Below are 16,728 nucleotides of genomic sequence, written 5' to 3'. Positions count from 1 at the left end.
GCATTCTCAGACACACGGGACCTGCAGCTCTTGCACTTCTGGCTCTTCCTGGGCATCTACCTGGCTGCCCTCCTGGGCAACGGCCTCATCATCACAACCATAGCCTGTGACCAGCACCTCCACACCCCCATGTACTTCTTCTTGCTCAACCTCGCCCTTCTTGACCTGGGCTCCATCTCCACCATTCTCCCCAAGTTCTTGGCCAATTCCCTCTGGGACACCAGCACCATTTCATATACAGGATGTGCTGCCCAGCTCTTTTTTTTTCTTTTCTGTGCTAAAGCAGAATATTTTCTTCTCACGGTCATGGCCTATGACCGCTACGTTGCCATCTGCAAACCCCTGCACTACGGGACCCTCCTGGGCAGCAGAGCTTGTGCCCACATGGCAGCAGCTGCCTGGGCCACTGGGTTTCTCTATTCTGTGCTGCACACGGCCAATACATTTTCACTGCCACTGTGCAAGGGCAATGCCCTGGACCAGTTCTTCTGTGAAATCCCCCAGATCCTCAAGCTCTCCTGCTCTCGCTCCAACCTCTGGGAATTTGGGCTTATTGTCTTTAGTGCCTGTTTACTTTCTGTGTGTTTCATTTTCATTGTGCTGTCCTATGTTCAGATCTTCAGGGCCGTGCTGAGGATCCCCTCTGAGCAGGGATGGCACAAAGCCTTTTCTACCTGCCTCCCTCACCTGGCCGTGGTCTCCCTGTTTGTCAGCACTGCCATATTTGCCTACCTGAAGCCCCCCTCCATCTTTTCCCCATCCCTGGATCTGGTGGTGTCTGTTCTGTACTCTTTGGTGCCTCCAGCAGTGAACCCCCTCATCTACAGCGTGAGGAACCAGGAGCTCAAGGATGCCCTGAGGAAACTGATGACTGGATTATTTTCTGAAGCAGTAAACTGCCCATCATCTTCTGCATAACAGTTACAGTGTACATTGTTGCAAGCCCAGCCCGTTTTCTGTATTTTATGTTGCCGCTTGTGGTTTTTCACTTGATAATATTGTCATCCCCTTTCCAATTCACTCTCTTCTTTGTTTACTGAGGGGCTGTGTAAATGAGCAGCTTTGCTGTATCTGTGTTTAAACAAATTAAAAGGCCTCACAGACTCTAGTTTTTACTGAGATCCTTTCACCAAGTTGTGTTTGGAGCTGCAGGGACAGTTCCTGTGCATGGGTGGAGGGGAAAAGAGTCCAGCCTGGCAGCCCTGCCAGGGAGCAGCAGCGCTTGGCCTTCCAGAGCTGTTCTCGTTCCACTCCCACACTCTCCTTCTCATCCCTTGTGTTGGTGCAAGGCCTGAGTGCTCTGGCAGCCTGGTCACCGTCCTGCTGTGTGTGAGTCCTGTGAGCGCAGGCAGGGACAGGCAATGGGCACTGCTGTGACAGAGCTGGCCTCAGAACAGCCTTTCCAGAAAGAAAGGTGAAAGGCTTAGGTCTTCATTCAAACTTTTTCTCAGAAACCTTCTGAGAATGTGGCCTGAAGATCAAAACACCAGGGCACAGCTGAACAGTGTGTGTGTGCAGGGCTGGGCACACAGCAGTGTCCTCTCACAGCCAGGCCTCCTGCCAGAGACCTGCAGGACCAGCAGAGCAGGGTCTGGGCTCTGTCCCTGTGCACTGGACCCCCAATGCAATCTGCCCCAATCATCATGGACCAATCCCTCACAACCTCCATCTCCAGCACTGGCCTCTCACCCCAGCTCAGAGAGGTTCTTTCTCCCTCCATGGAAAGACACTGAATGAGTAGGTCAGAAGTCCATCTTTGCATTGTACAAATGAGATGTGAGAATGAATGTCATGTACATGAGGCGAGATGAACCCAAGTAGGCACAAATGCTGTCAGGTATTCTGGGGGTACCATTTTGCACCTGGGACACTGCAACCCTGGCTGTACAGACAGACTAGAGGACGAGATGCTGGAGAGCAGCTCTGCGGAGAGGGATCTGGAGGTTCTGGTCAACGGCAAGTTGAACATGAGCCACCAGTGTCCCTGGAGCCAAGAGGGACCCGTGTCCTGGTGCATCCAGCACAGCACGGCCAGCGGGGCAGGGAGGGGATTGTCCCGCTCTGCTCTGCGCTGGGGCGGCCTCACCTGGAGCATTCACTGTGTGCAGGGCTGGGGACACAGGATAAACAGGAGATAAAGCTGCTGGAGAGTGTCCAGAAGAGGCTACGAAGCTGGGGAAGGGTTTGGAGGGGACGGCATATGAGGAGCAGCTGAAGTCACTGGGTTTGTTCAGCCTGGAGGAGACTGAGATCTCTTGGCGGTCTACATCTTCCTCACAAGAGGAGCTGGAGGGGCAGGAACAGAACTCTTCTCCTTAGTGACCAATGACAGAACCTGAGGGAATGGCAGGAAGATGTGCTGGGGGAGGGTCAGTTGGACATGAGGAAAAGGTTCTTCACCCAGAGGTGCTGGACTCTGGAACAGGCTCCCCAGGGAGGTGTCACGGCCCCAACCTGACAGTGTTCAAGAAGAGACTGGACAACGTTCTCAGACACACGGTGTGAACTGTGGGGTGTCCTGTGCAGGGACAGGAGCTGGACCTGATGATCCTGTGGGTCCTTCCACCTCAAGAAATGATTCTATGGCTTTTTTAGCTTTCTATTTGGTATTTTCTTCTTCATTATCACAGGTGTAATTTTTACTACTACATATTTTCATTTCAATTTTTTAATTTCATTTTTAAATTTTTCATCTATTTTTTTGTTAATTCCAATTTTAAACTGTTTTTAATTCAACGCACGAGTGTTCTCTACTGTTTCCCTTCCGGTTCTCTCCCCTGTCCCGCTGCGGGAAGTGAGCAAACAGCTGCGTGGGGCTCAGTTACCGGCTGGGGTTCAACACGACGGTCCTTTCTCCAGCCCTTGTTCCACCCCATGGGCGTCAGGCTCAGGTCCCACACGATCCAATACGTCCTCACCAACCACCGCTCCCCTGCCCACCCTTTGATGTCACACACACACAGTTGCCCTCAGCCCATGGGCCGCCCTGTGAAACGTCCATAAAATGTCACAACTCCCCGTTGAGCTCATGGAGTCCGTGGCTTTGGGCTCCGTCTGTTCCGCGGCCACTCCGGACAGCACAGGTGTCTGTTCCGTGGGGTCACGGGCACCAAACCCAGCTCGGGTGGGAACCAAGAGGGTCCCCTCGTGTTCAGGGCCCAAAGCGCCACCTGCAGCATCTGCCCGTCCTTTTGAGTGCCCAGAGCCTCCTTCTTGGGGCCCAAATCCTCATGTTCGGGGTCCCAACGTGTCTTTTATCACCCATGGCCTCTGATCAGGGCCCACAGTTTCATGTTTGGGTGGAGCTCGTTGCCTGGCAACAACCAACCGGAAGTCTCTGGGGAGTCAGGGGACCCAGGACAGCCAATGGCATTTGAGGAGGCGGGGCAAGTCATGTGATTGATAGGTAACCAGCCAATCCAGCTTTGAGGCCTGCAGGAAAGGTGGCGAGAGCTGACCGAGCTGGGCAGCGTTCAGGGGCGGGCCGTGCTGGCTGCACCAATCACAGCTGGTGGGAGTGCAGCACATGGGTGATTGACAAGTGGTCTGACCCATCACTTGGTAGGGGGGGAAACGAGAAATCCCAGCTGGCCAATCACAGGAAACATTACCTCAGGGCAGGGCGGGCACTGTGGGGGGAGTGACCCCTAAGGCAGCCAATCAGATCCAGGATCACCTCAGGGGAGGAGACTGACAGCCCTCCCGCCCAATGGCGGCGCAGCCCAGGCTGAGGAGGCGGCGGCTCTGCGGGCGGCCAGGCTGAGCTTTGCCGTGGCGCCCGTGGAGCTGCCCCAAGGCTGAGCAGCCCCCGGCCCAGCCCTGGGGCCCTTTTTCCTGCAACTGGGGCCCTGGGGATGTTGTTGCTGCATCTGGCTCAGGTGTGCGTGGGCTGCTCTGGCCTTGTTCTCCTGGGCGGGGGGAAATGGTACCGAAAAGTCGGCAAAAAGGTTCTTTAACACGGTTTGGAAAGTGGTAAAAGCAGCACTTTTGTTACAGCGCCGGACACTCGGAAGATTGCTGCTCTGATCGAGCGTGTGTGTGATTCACATTTCTTGGTATTTCTTACATACACCTCTTGCATATTCATTTGTTTCTCCTGCTTAGTTAATGCATCAAACATAAATTATTTCCATAACCCCGCCATAACTTTGCTGAAGTCCATCCTTGGTACTCGAGAGTCTTCATCAGGGTCTCTGGTGTCCCCGGTTTCTCCCCAGCTGCTGCCCCCCCGGTGTCGGCTTCTTGACCTGATTGCTTGATTGTGCATTTTCCCCTCTTGCTGTCTTTTTGTCCTTTTTTTTCTTTCCTTTCTGTTCTGTTCCCGGTCCCATCTTTTCTCACCGTATCCCCCTGTCCAGCTGCTGCCCCTTCTTTCCTCTCTCTCTTGCTCTGTTTTTCCTCTCTCCATCTCTCTGTCCCACTGCCCACCACAGTTGTTTATTCCTTCAGTGCTGTCCCGCCCCCTGTTCCTTTGCCCTTTCTCTGTCACTCCATCCCAGTCCCGGTGTATTTTTAGTTTGTTTTTTCATCTCAGTCCTGAACCATTACTACTTTTTCTTCTTCCACCCCTTTGTCCTGCTCCCTGCCCCTGTCTTTGTCTCTCCTTCCCTTTGTTCTGCTGCCCATCTCATTTTCCCTTCCTGCTCCAGCTCTCTGTCCTGCTCCCTGCCCCTCTCATTCCCTCTCTGTTTCTCTGCCCTTCTCCCTGTCTGTCCCCCGCTCTGTTTTGCTGTCCTGCTCCCTCTGTAGTTTTTCCACTCTCTCTGTCACTCTCTGCTGCTCCCTGTCACTTTCATTTCTCACTCCATCTCTGTCCTGCAGCCCAAAGCTGCTTTTTGGTCTCCATCTCTGCCCTGCTGCCCAGCCCAGGCCTTTTTACCTCTATCTGTGCCCTGCTGCCTGTCTCTTCTTTTTGTCTTTCCCTTCGTGCTGCCTCTCTGGCCCTTTTTTCTCTGTCTGTGTTGCCCTGTCCTGCTCCCTGTCTTTGTGTTTCTCTGACCATCCTTGTCCTGCTCCCTTTCCTTCTCTGTTTGTCTCCCTGTCCCATGTCCCTCTTCATCTCTTTTTTTCTCTTCTGTCTTTCTCCCTGTTCCTGCTGATTGTTTCTCCATGTATATCCTGTTCCCTGCCCCTTTTATCCTCTCACTGTCCCTCTGTCCTGCTGCCTGTCCCCATCTTTCCTCTCTTTATTCTTGCCCCGCTGCCTGTCCCATTGCTTCTGGCAATCGACCCCTGTCCAGCTGGCTCTGCCTTTTACTCTTTGTCTCTTCCTCTTTGCTGCTTCTCAGCCCTCCTTTCCTCTTCCTCCAGCTCACTGTGGGTTTTCTCCCTTTGTCAGTCTCTTCATCCCCATCTGACCTTCCCTTTCTTTCTCAGTCCCTTTGTTCTGCTCTCTCTCCTTCCTTTTCTCCATCTGTACATCCCCCTCCCTGTCCCTGTCTTTCTCTACCCAACTTTCCTTCTTCTCCTTCCCATCCCCTTGTCCCTCTGTCCTGCTCCTCCACCCTCCTTTTCTTCCTCCCTCTCTTGTCACGGCTCCTCGTCCCTATTTCTCTTGATCTCTCCATCTCTCCAGCCTTTTCCCTGTGTGTTTCTTTCTCTCTGGGCTCCTCTATCTTCTCTCCTGTCTGATTTGTCTCTTTCTAGTCCTCTGTCCTTCTCCCCAGCAGCTCCAACTGAATGACCAGGTGTCGCTGTGCTCTGGTATTTGCTGCGCACTGCCCTGGGGAAGATCTGTGTCTGTAGGGCTGGGGATCATTTAGGAGCTGGTCTCCTCCTGCAGACGGCAGAGCCGGGTGTAGTTGTGGCAGAGGTTGTTCTCAGCTGCTGCTCTGTGCAGCTTGGGGAAAGAGCCGGCTGGGGACCTTCTTTTGAAGGAAGGTTTCTTGTTCTGCGCTCACTGCTCCTCGGGACCCTGCACAGGAGCCGTGTCGGGGTCTGCAGGGACGGGTGGGACCTGCTGTATTTCCTTAAGAATGTGAACTGAACTTGTCCTGGTGTCCTCCAATGTAACCAGACTGACTGTGGATGTTTTTCTTACCAGCTCCAGTGTCAACCTACGTGCTCGGCGCGAAACAACAAGGGACCTTGTGCCGTTTTCCAGATGTCAGTGGCTGCAAATCAGCTGAGAACATCATTGCCTTAGGTAACGGGGCAGGTGGTCTGTGATCATGGCTGTGGACTTGCATGGCGCTGCTTTCATGAATGTTTTCTGGTCACGCCACTTCAAAGCCCTTCCATTTCCTGGAAATTTTAAGATGGCATTTCTTATTCTGAGGTTCAGACTGGAGTTGGACTTAATGTTGAGTGGCTGATATAATGGGCTCCATAAAATAAGAACAGGAATCTTGCTTTTTTGTGGTGTTTTTTTTTTTTCTCACACCATCTGAACTTCAGTAAGCAAGAGGAAGAGTGGTTGACAGAGTCTGTTTTCTGAGAGTAACATGTTCCTGTACCTTTCCAATCTTTCTATGGTGCAGGATTTCTGCCCTTCCAGAGAGGACTGCAAAACCCGCTGCTATCTGGTTGGACTTTGCCTCCCAACGCGGCGCAGCCTCTTCCATTGTGACATCACTCATTGCCGCTGATGTCACAAAGCAGCATCAGCGCTGAGGTCGGCACAGCAGGGTATAAAAGTAGGGGTCTCCCTGCGCCTTTGTCACTCTCGATCTTGAGGGAACTGAGATCGCAGAGCTTTTGGTTCACTCGTGAGTGAGTCAGATGCTTGTTACCTGCACCTCAGCAGGTACCAAGAGACAGACAGAAAAGGTTCAAAGTCTGAACGGGTATGTTTGAAAAATCCTCCTCCCCTTTCCCAGGTGTGTTTTCCACCTCATCAGCTGGGGTGGGTGGAGGGTGGACAGGAGAGGAACACAAGGGCAGCCTCAGAGCTTGCTCTGGAGCTGGTGGAAGGCAGCAGCCGCCTTTCAGCCTTTTCATGACCACAGGGGCAAGGCCCAGAAAGCCTTTGATCTCTGCAGAATGAGGGACAGGTCTATTTTGGATCACATGGAGGGAGTCCCAAGCAGTGGCCCCGATACAGCCTGCCGTAGGGGCACAGGCTGAACCTTCTCTTGAGAGGACGGAGAAGTGGATCACCACAAGTTCCCATCAGGTGGTGGGCAGGAGAAACAGTGTTCGTCATGTGCCTTCCATTTCCAAAGAATACCTGTCCACCCCACAGACGGGAAGTGTGGCCACAGCTCTTGTTGCAACTCCTGCTCTTAGTCCAGAGTCAATCTTGAGCCCTTTGTCGCTAATGAAACAATCGCTGCCATGACAAATCCCCCACTGGTGCAGCTGGTGACAACCCCAGCAGTGACTCGAGCTGCTGCAGGACCAAGCCAACGCACACGCCAGGAACGCCAGGCTCAAGGGCTGTAGTCCCTGCTGCTGCTCTCCAGTCTGCTGCTGATCTGCACGGGAACCGCCAGCTTCACCATCCTTTTCTTCCTTGTTGCTCTGCAGGAAGATGAAGGCAGTGAAGGCAACAATCCTGGTGCTGCTTCTCAGCCTGTTCTCTCTCGGTGAGTCTCTGCAGTGCTCCGACCTGAGGACGGTGCTTTAGAATGTACTTGGGGCTCCATCCTGCCCTGGTCTGCTTCCCCCGCTGTGAGCAGAGGAGCTCAGCTGAGAGCAGAAAGTCCCTGACAGAGCTGTGCCAGTCCCTGCTCCAGCAGGACGGGTGTAGGGGTGAGGAAGGGGTGACTTGCCTTCCCCAGGAGGGCTAAGCCAGTTCTCTTCAGCCGAGGGAGAGGCCGTGGCTGAGCTCTCCTGCCCCAGGGGGATGAAAATCTTTTGCAGGACAAGGAGCACAGTCCAGGGCAGGGAACATCCATCTCTCGTGGAGCCCATACGCCATGATGGCCACTGTCAAAGACAATAAGAGGAGAGACAACAATGGCACTGGGGAGAGACACAGAAAGGGGAGAGGGCAGCCTGAGGCACAACGCAGCCTTAGACCAAGTTCTAAGCTCTGGTGTGTGTCTGACAGGTGTTTTCCATGTGGGACGACTCGGCGCCTTATCGCTCTGGAGCACTGCAGCGGAATTTGGAGACCTGATCGAAACCCAATCCCTGCCAGACCAGCTACGTAAGCTCCAGGAACAGCTTTACAATCTGCGCTGGAGCGCAAAGGATGTGGCTGAGCGGGCTCTCCATGAAGGCGTGAAGCAGGGAAGGCTCCCAGGCTTTACCGGACGGGTAAGGGCACAAGGCAGAAGGATCTCCTCAGGGGTTTTATCCTCCCTCCGGCACGTATCCTACTCCATTCCCTGTCACAGCCAACAGGCTGGCGCTACTGGAACAAGTGCTGTCATGGCCACGCTTCCTTGTCTGTCTGTGCTGCCTGGCCTGAGGCCTCTCCATGGGAAAAGCCCCTTCCCGCAGCTCCAGCATTCAGAGCACTGGAGTGAGCAGCCCCCCCTTTCTGATCCCGTCAAGCACAGCAGAGCAAACCTGGGAGGCTTCCAGGCAATTTGGGTGTTCCTTCCATCTGATATGGGCCTTGTCTCCATGCACCTTGGCTGGCCTTGCAGGGGAGCTGCTTGCCCCCTTCCTTTTCCTTCCAACAGGCGCTATCCTTTGTGTTCCTTCCCAGGCGGTTCAGGAGATCATCAATGAAGCCCTGGAGAAGCTGGAAGAAATGCAGGTCCCGATGCCTGATTACGCCCTGAAATCAGCAGGTACCGTGACACTGTACAAACAAACCAGTTCCAAAGCGCTTCCTGTCCAGATTGACAAGATGGGCATTGGAACGTGCCCAGGGGTAGGAGAGAAGGGGCGAGAAGTCAAGGGTCACCTTGTGCCCTACAAGTGCCCCCACTGACAGAGCCTGTAATGGGCCAGACCCCATGGGAAGCACAGAAAGCCTGGTTCACGTTCTTGTCTTTTTGCACAGCCCCAGGACTCCCTGCTGTGTGTTCTAGAGGGGTCATTCCCGTAAGAAAGAGGGGAACACACTGTAGGACATGGATGACAACTGAGAAGCTTTTTCAAGTCAACAGTGCAATATTGCTCCCAACACTGCCTGATGATTCTGCTCATGTTTGAATTTCCAGGGGCTGCTGTCATTCATTCAAGGACTTCTCCATCCCTCCGGAATGACAAAGCCAAAGTCTTCCTGTACTCCATGCCGGTGATGGATTACATGAGGTCCCCTGAGCTTGTTCTTGAGGTAGGAGCACCAAGAAGCAGTAAAACAGAGGTCAGAGAATGAACCACACACGCTGCTCTAGAGTTGCCTTTCCCCCCGTCTTTGCTCCTCGAAGCTTCTTCTCCTGCCTCCTTCTCGCATGGACCTGCTCTCCTCCTGTGTCTCCCTGCTGAGTATTTCCTGTCCCAGAGTGCCCCAGGTTCTCCGTGGGAGCTTCTACCAGGCCAGGCTGCTCCTGCAGTCTGTGTCTGCCCAGTCGCTGTGCAAACTGTCAGCGCGGCACAGAAGGAGAAGGGCAGAGGTGCCTGCAGAGCTCTGGGAGAGGGCCAGGGCAACCTTCTCCATGTCAATGTAGTTTCTTCTTCTTTGTTCAGCCAGAAAATCATCCTGGAAGCTGCTGGCCCTTCCCAGGAAGTCAAGGACAGGTCTTCATCAAGCTGTCTGAGCCAGTCATTCCCAGAGCAGTCAGCATGGACGATGTGTCGGGGACAGCGTTCCATGGAGAAAGTATCTCCGGAGCTCCAAAGGACTTTGCTGTCTACGTAAGTGATTTCTCTGGAGTGGGGAGCAGGGGGTTGCACAGCATTTCTAAGCAGGGGGTGAAGATGGGTCTAAGAGTGGAGTAGCCTGAAGGTTCCTCCTGGCTCTCAGAAGAAACAGGCTCCTTGGAGTCGCTCCCTTCCCATCGTATTCCTCTTTTATTCAATGGACCACTCGAAAGGAAGCTTCTGGGGCAAGAGGCTACTCCAGGAGCCATAGGGAAAAGGAGCTGGACAGTGCATGGTCCTAGACCCTGTTGGCTTCCAATGCCAGTGGGATTTGTGATCCTCAGGTTACCTCCCTCTCACTGGGAGCGTCTGCTCCTTTTCTGACCGGCAGCTTGGACTCGTTGAGTAGGCAAGTGTGCCGTGCTGCCCACCTGCAGCTTCTCATCTTTTCCTTGTGCTCATGGTCCTTGGACTACGTAGCTGAAATAACCCCGAACTGAAGTTCAGTCTTGCCATGGTGCACCAGATGCTCTTGTTTTCTCCACCCCTGTCCTTCTGTAGGGCTTCAAGGAAGAACACGATGAGCAGGCAACATTCCTGGGACAGTTCACCTTCCTGGCACCACTGAATCCCAGTCAGACCTTCCAGCTGAAGGTATGGGGACAAAGAGGGGGGAGAACTGTAGGAGAGGAGGAGAAATGCGGCTGGATGGGGAGAGGCTTCCCTGCCAAAGGGCTACAGGCAGCCCTGTCCTTGAACGTGTGCCACGCTGGCCTTTCTTCTGATTTAACTTCCTGGTGGCACATGGCTGGACTGCCGCTCTTCTTCTCTTTCATTTTGGCTTTAAACTTCAGCACTTAGAAGCGCCACAGTTGAAACTACAATCAGCTTGACTGTCTGGACCCCAAGTGCACACAAGAGGCCACATCCCGTAGGATGCACGACTGCTGGTCTGCCAGTTAAAGACCAGAAATACTGGGCTTCCTGAGGATTCTGTTGGTGCTGGCAGTGAGCAGTGACAGGGAGGCCATTCTGTTTCCTTGGCTTTCTAGAGAAGGCAATGAGCTATTTTCCTGACACCACCACTGGGTCTTCTGACTGTGGAAGCCTGTGCCCCAAAGCAGGCGAGAACTTTCCATTGTATTTGCTGAGGCATCTGGGTGCTGCTTCTTCCTTTACTAGTTCTCATGGCCCAACGAGGTAGAGCAGGATAAGAACATCTTGCCCACGACAGGTCCAAAGCCCTCGCGGGGCAGCTGGAAGGAAGCTGTTGAACGAGGCCGTCGCTGCGGCACTTCTGTCAGTGGTCATGTACCAGAGAGTAAAAGGCAACTCATTTCTTCTTGTCATTTCAGAACGAGCTCCCTGGGGTCGTGAATTACATCCAGCTGCAAGTGCTGAGCAACTGGGGCCACCCAGAGCACACCTGCCTGTATCGGTTCAGGGTGCATGGTGATCCGCCCAAAGACGGGGGAGAGGTGCTGGTTTCATCTACCAATAAATTCCATTAATGTTCACCAAGTCGAGTTCCAGTCTGCTTTGCCTGTGATGCTGACTGGTCCTCCCTGAGCTAACTGCAGCTCCCCGTCCTTCTCTGAACCCATCAGCTTATGGGAGACTTCAGGAGTCCACAGCAAGATTTTCCTTATTAGGGAAAACAGGAAAACTCAGTCACAAATCTGCAGAAAGCCTGACATCCACATGCTTGCTGCCTCCACAGGAACATCAGCAAGGCCCTGCCTGTACACCAAAGATTAAATTAATGGACAGTTTTCCTGTGCAGGAAGCAACTAAGGATCAATGCAACCATCCGTTGTTACCTGTTTTCACAAGAGGCAGATGCTGCTTCAGTGTCCATCTTTCAGTGTGTTGCCAATGTGAAAATGGAAGTGTGTTTTTTTTAAGAAGGACACCTTAAATGGAAAGTTGGTTCATGCCTCATTTGCCTCTCTGTGCCTATAATCGAATTAATAGCTCAGGAACCATTACAGAGTGATTAGCAAAGCAAACTCAGGACACTTCAGAGATCCCATAACCACATGAGTCTGTCTTTCCTTTTGACCCCAAGTTTCCCAACCCCAAGGCAGGAGCAGGCAGGGCAGTCATTTCCTCGAGTAACTCCAGGGAGGAGAGAGCAGCAACAGCGCTTGGCACCCAGGGCAGGCAAGAGCAATTTGTGCTCTGAGCTGGGGCTTAGTCCATGTGCAAGCCCAGCACTGATCCAGATACCAAACTGAGGGTGTCAGTTCATCCCCGCTGCCACACACACGCTGCACCTTCTTCCATAGCCTCCTCCCGATGAGCTGTTTTCCAGCCCCTTCCACCTCAGCCCAGCTCAGACACCTGCACTCTGGCCCAGGGCTGACTGGGGCTGGTGACCCTCGGGGCAGCAGCAGGAACCGCTCTGACCCTGGTTGTGGGGCTGTCCCTGGGCTGAGCCCTCGGGCCCAGGGCTGCTGAACTGGGCCATGGTGGGGCCCAGGGGTGCCGAGGTCGACAGGTGCCCCCAGCCTGTCTGTGCTGGGGACACCTGCTCCTGCAGCAGCCCTGGACCTGAACCTGCTCCATCCTCATCCAGAAGGACACGTTTGTTTGGCATTTTCTTAAAACTGAAGATAATTCAGGTAGAGGGAGAGCCTGTTTAGAAGTTTGAGTAGTTTGGGGACAGAGGCCAGTTGGGGGCCAGGGCCCTCAGGGGTGGGGGCTGTTTCTGCCCTGTGCCCTTGGCCTGGCGCTCACAGCTGGGAAGGGACTTCCCAAAATCCTGCTGGGAGGAGCCAGATGTGGCCACCCCCGGCACAGCCTCAGGGTCTGCTGCCAGCCTGCCTTCAGATCATCTCTCCATAGAATCATAGGATCGCTTTGGTTGGAAGAGAGCCTCAGGTTCATGGAGTCCAAACATAACCCAACTCTAGCACTAACCCATGTCCCTAATGACCTCCAGTCTAAACCTCCCCTGGCACAACTTGAGGCCATTTCCTCTTGTCCTCTCACTTGCTCCTTGGGAGAAGAGACCAACACCCTCCATGCTCCAACCTCCTTTCAGGCAGTTGTAGACAGCGATCAGGTCTCCCCTCAGCCTCCTGTTCTCCAGGCTGAACCCACCACTTCCCTCAGCCGCTCCTCATCACACTTGTGCTCCGGCCCCTCAGCAGCTTTGTCGCCTCCTCTGCACTGTCTCTAGTGCCTCAATGTCCTTCTTCTGATGAGGGGCCCAAAACTGAACACAGGATTCAAGCTGCGGCCTCACCAGCGCCGAGCACAGTGGCAACAATAAAGTGTGGCTGATGTTCTCTCTTGACCACACTCCCTTCCTCACTAAGGAAAGGGAAAAGGAGGAAAAGGGAGAAAGACTTACAATTTGGATAGATTTATAAAACAAAACAAGACAAAAATTAAAACTTTCCTCGTAATACTAATAATGAGACAAATAAGGCAAAATATACAAAACCAATATTGTATTTCCCAGAGTAGCCAAAATGCTGCCACAGGGGCTGGTGTCACAGCAGAGGCTGCAGGGAAGACATCAGGAAGTCCTTGACTGGACTCGGCAGTAGACAGGAACTGGATTCAGGGATGCAAGGACTGGAACCAGGATCAGGGTTGCAGGCAGGAGAACGGGCAGGCTCCTCTTGAGATGCCGGCCATGGACCAAGAGCCTGACACCCTTGTGATCTCCCAGCATTAAACTGTGCATGACGTGGATGGCATGGAACAACTTGGTTTTCAATTGGCGTCACTCGTTCTGTCCAACCCGCCCTGCAAGTACAACCCCCTCACTTATGGGACATAAGAGATTCACCAGTGATGTTGGCTGCTATAGCAATAAGATCTAGTCCTAGGCCTTTTCTGCATACCAGCCCTACTGTTAGCTCAGTAAAACTGTCAATATTGGCCGTTGTCAGCTCTGGAGCAGATCGTGTTTGAAAAACATGCATCCAACTGCAGAAATATGCAGTTACTTAGAAGAGCTTAAGCTGAAAGGAAAATTCACTAAAAGAGAATTAGTCTTGTTTTAACGAAAAGCAGGACAGCCCCCATCACAGTCTGCACCTTCCTCAGAGAGGCAGCAGAGGTGAGGGGCCGATGTCCTGTCTCGGGTGACCAGTGAGAACAGGACAGGTGGAAATGGAATGAGGCTGCATCAGGGGGTGTTCAGACTGGACATTAGGAGGAAGTTCTTCACTGGAGGGTGGTCGGTCACTGGAACAGGCTCCCCAGGGAAGTGGTCACGGCTCCCAGCCTGTCAGAGGTCAAGGAGTGTCTGGACGATGCTCTTTGTCTTGTGGTTTAGTGTTATGTGGTTGTGCGAGCAGCGGGGAGCTGGACTCATTGATCCTTATGGGGATCTTCTAACTCGAGATATTCTTTGATTCTGTGATGTTCGAGCTCAAGAATAGTCCATCCCAGACCCACTTGTGTGTGTGTGTGTTTGTCTCTTTCTGGGCTAACTGGGGAGATGAGGAGATCTCTGGGAGGGATCTAAACCTTACATGTGTCATATGGATGAATATTTTCCTACTAGCACAGTCAAGAGTACAGAGAGACATGGCGGGGTTGGGGAGGTGAGGAGCAGGTTCTCCATACAGTGATGGACCTCAGGCAGACTGCTGCTCCTTCCTGTCCACACCTCCTCAGGGGACACTCTGCAGCAGTATCAATGGGAGAATTCTCCTATCACTTCTTCTAAGTGCTCTTTCTGTACCTTCCTCCTTCACTACACCCTTGAAACTTATCTAATTAAGCGTACAAGTGTTGAAGACCAGATGTACATGATGGAAGCAACAGGGCTCTATCAGTCTTGTGTGATAACTGCCAGTCCCAGGCAGATACCTCAGGTACCCTGGAGGCTCTGGAGGTTTGCACTGGGGGCTTATGGTCAGACCATGGAGCTCTGCCTGAAAACATGAGAACTGCTCTCAGTTCTTCAAAAAACAAACAAAAAAACAATACAAAACCACAACTTACTCATCAGCTGAAATGATTCAATGTTTTAAATAAAATGTCCATGAATTTCTGTCCTGCGAAAATATGTTTTTTTACAATATGTATGAATTGCAGGAGAAGAAATATTGTAGTTACCCTGTGCTTGTATTTCCAGAACTCTGCCTATGAGAGTATGTATTTAATCCCCCTGAACATCCAGGTGTTTCTACCTGTCCTTATTCAACCCACCATGTCTGCAGTCGTCTCTTCAGAAGCATATCTGGACATTTGCACTTTCCACTGTTCTCCAGAGGTTCTTCTCCTCTCACTCTTTGCTCATTCAGATCCCTCTCACCTCTCTCCATGGTTTGAGCTTCAGGCAGGTAAAGCTGAATTGTCTTTCAGCCATTGCTCTCATACTCCCTGTAGGCAACTCTTCAGTTGTGGTGATCGACCTCACTGGAAGTTGCTTAAACTAACGATAGAGTATATTTTATTCTTCATTATGTTGTGTTGTGTTTTCTTTCTCATTATCTTTTTTGCTTTTTGCCAATTAAAAAAGCCTCTTTGTGCCTATTTAGATCCAGATCTCTAAGGAAAGCATGCAGTAATTCATGGAGACAAGCTGTAACAATCAGGTGCAAACTTGAGTGGAGAATCTGATATAAAGAAAAGTAATGTAACTGCCAGGGGGCCAATGAGCAAAACAGGGAGGTTGGAGAGCTGAGGAGCAAGGGTGGCCATCCCGTGTCTGGCCTCAATGGACTGCTTTTCCCACCTGTCCAACCTCCTCAGGAGACACTCTGCACCAGTATCCATGGGATCCCATTCTTCTCTCACTTGTTTGCAGTACTCATCCTAAATATCCTCTTTACCTGCCCCCTGAAACCTCTCTAATTAGCTCTATAATTCTTCAATACTTGCAGAAAATGATGGAAAAGACATGGCTTGTCAGGGCTTGGGGCATTTTAATGAGCCCATGGTGTATTTGAGGCTGAGACCATAAACCTCAGGTACTGAGAAGAGATTCAACAAAGCTCTCAAGGAGCCAAAGGCAAAAGCAAACCCCAAAGTTCCTTGAAGCATTAATGGGCCCCACTGAGGGCTGTTCCTGACAAAGCCTCCCCAGAGACTCGTTAGAGCAGATAATTGGAGGCTGTGATGACAGGTAGGCTGAGGCCCTGTGCAGGTGGCTCTCATGCGCAGAAACCCCTTGGTTTGCTTTCTGAAGCAGAAAGGAGAAGCCATGACCTCCAGGCAATGGGGAGGGGGATCCTGTCCCTCACACACGGCTCAGGGCTCTTTCTGGGACCGTGGGATGTGGGTGTGCAAGGCCGAGGGAAGGACATGAGGTGACCTTGAGACACTGTCTCTCTCAGAGGCATTCATGGAACCCCAAAGAATAGCTGATGGCATTTCTGCTCACGTACATGATGTGGATGCTGTACTCTCCTCTGTACAAGGCAAACATGGACTGCTGACCTCCTCGTTCGTGAACAAATTTTCCAAGCTGTTGTGACAGCCCAGGGCTGGAAATGGTGGTTGTGAGGGGCAAGTCCATGACAATTGACCTGAGGCTCCCTCCTCAGGGTGTCCAGTGCACAGGGGCACAGCCCAGACCCTGCTCTGCTGGTCCTGCAGGTCTCTGGCAGGAGGCCTGGCTGTGAGAGGACACTGCTGTGTGCCCAGCCCTGCAGGCCTACAGTTTTTAGCTTTTCCAATCTGTCAGCCACTGTAATGGGAATGTTCTTGAGAGAAACTTTGTAGGCAGACATAAACCTTCAGGCCCTGCCCTGAGGAGATCACCTTGCCATCTGGAAAGGCTGCTCTGAGGCCAGCTCTGTCCCACAAGTGCCCATTGCCTGTCCCTGCCTGCGCTCACAGGACTCACACACAGCAGGACGGTGACCAGGCTGCCAGAGCACTCAGGCCTTGCACCAACACAAGGGATGAGAAGGAGAGTGTGGGAGTGGAACGAGAACAGCTCTGGAAGGCCAAGTGCTGGTGCTCCCTGGCAGTGCTGCCAGGCTGGAATCTTTTCCCCTCCACCCATACACACAGGAACTATCCCCGTAGCTCCAAAAAGGCCTTGGAGTTAGGATGTCAGCAGAAAAGTATTTGCTGAAGGGCTCTTTATTTTTCTTATACACAGAGAGCACC

At 52.5% G+C, this 16,728-nt stretch overlaps 1 protein-coding gene across 1 annotated transcript; it reads left to right on the top strand.

Moving 5' to 3' along the window:
* Window positions 1-342: 342 nt before the first annotated feature.
* LOC135999835 (olfactory receptor 14J1-like) lies at window positions 343-15,179 on the top strand (the record flags this gene model as incomplete). Its single annotated transcript, XM_065653410.1, has 3 exons — window positions 343-804; window positions 10,204-10,296; window positions 15,150-15,179. Coding segments are annotated over 3 exons (585 nt in total), but the record flags the coding sequence as incomplete, so codon positions are not given.
* Between the last annotated feature and the right edge of the window lie 1,549 nt (window positions 15,180-16,728).

This window comes from Caloenas nicobarica, chromosome 30 (assembly GCF_036013445.1).
Source record: "Caloenas nicobarica isolate bCalNic1 chromosome 30, bCalNic1.hap1, whole genome shotgun sequence".
NCBI classification, from domain to species: Eukaryota; Metazoa; Chordata; class Aves; order Columbiformes; family Columbidae; genus Caloenas; species Caloenas nicobarica.
The sequence above is the reverse complement of the archived record's forward strand: the minus strand, read 5'-3'. Positions and strand labels throughout refer to the sequence as shown.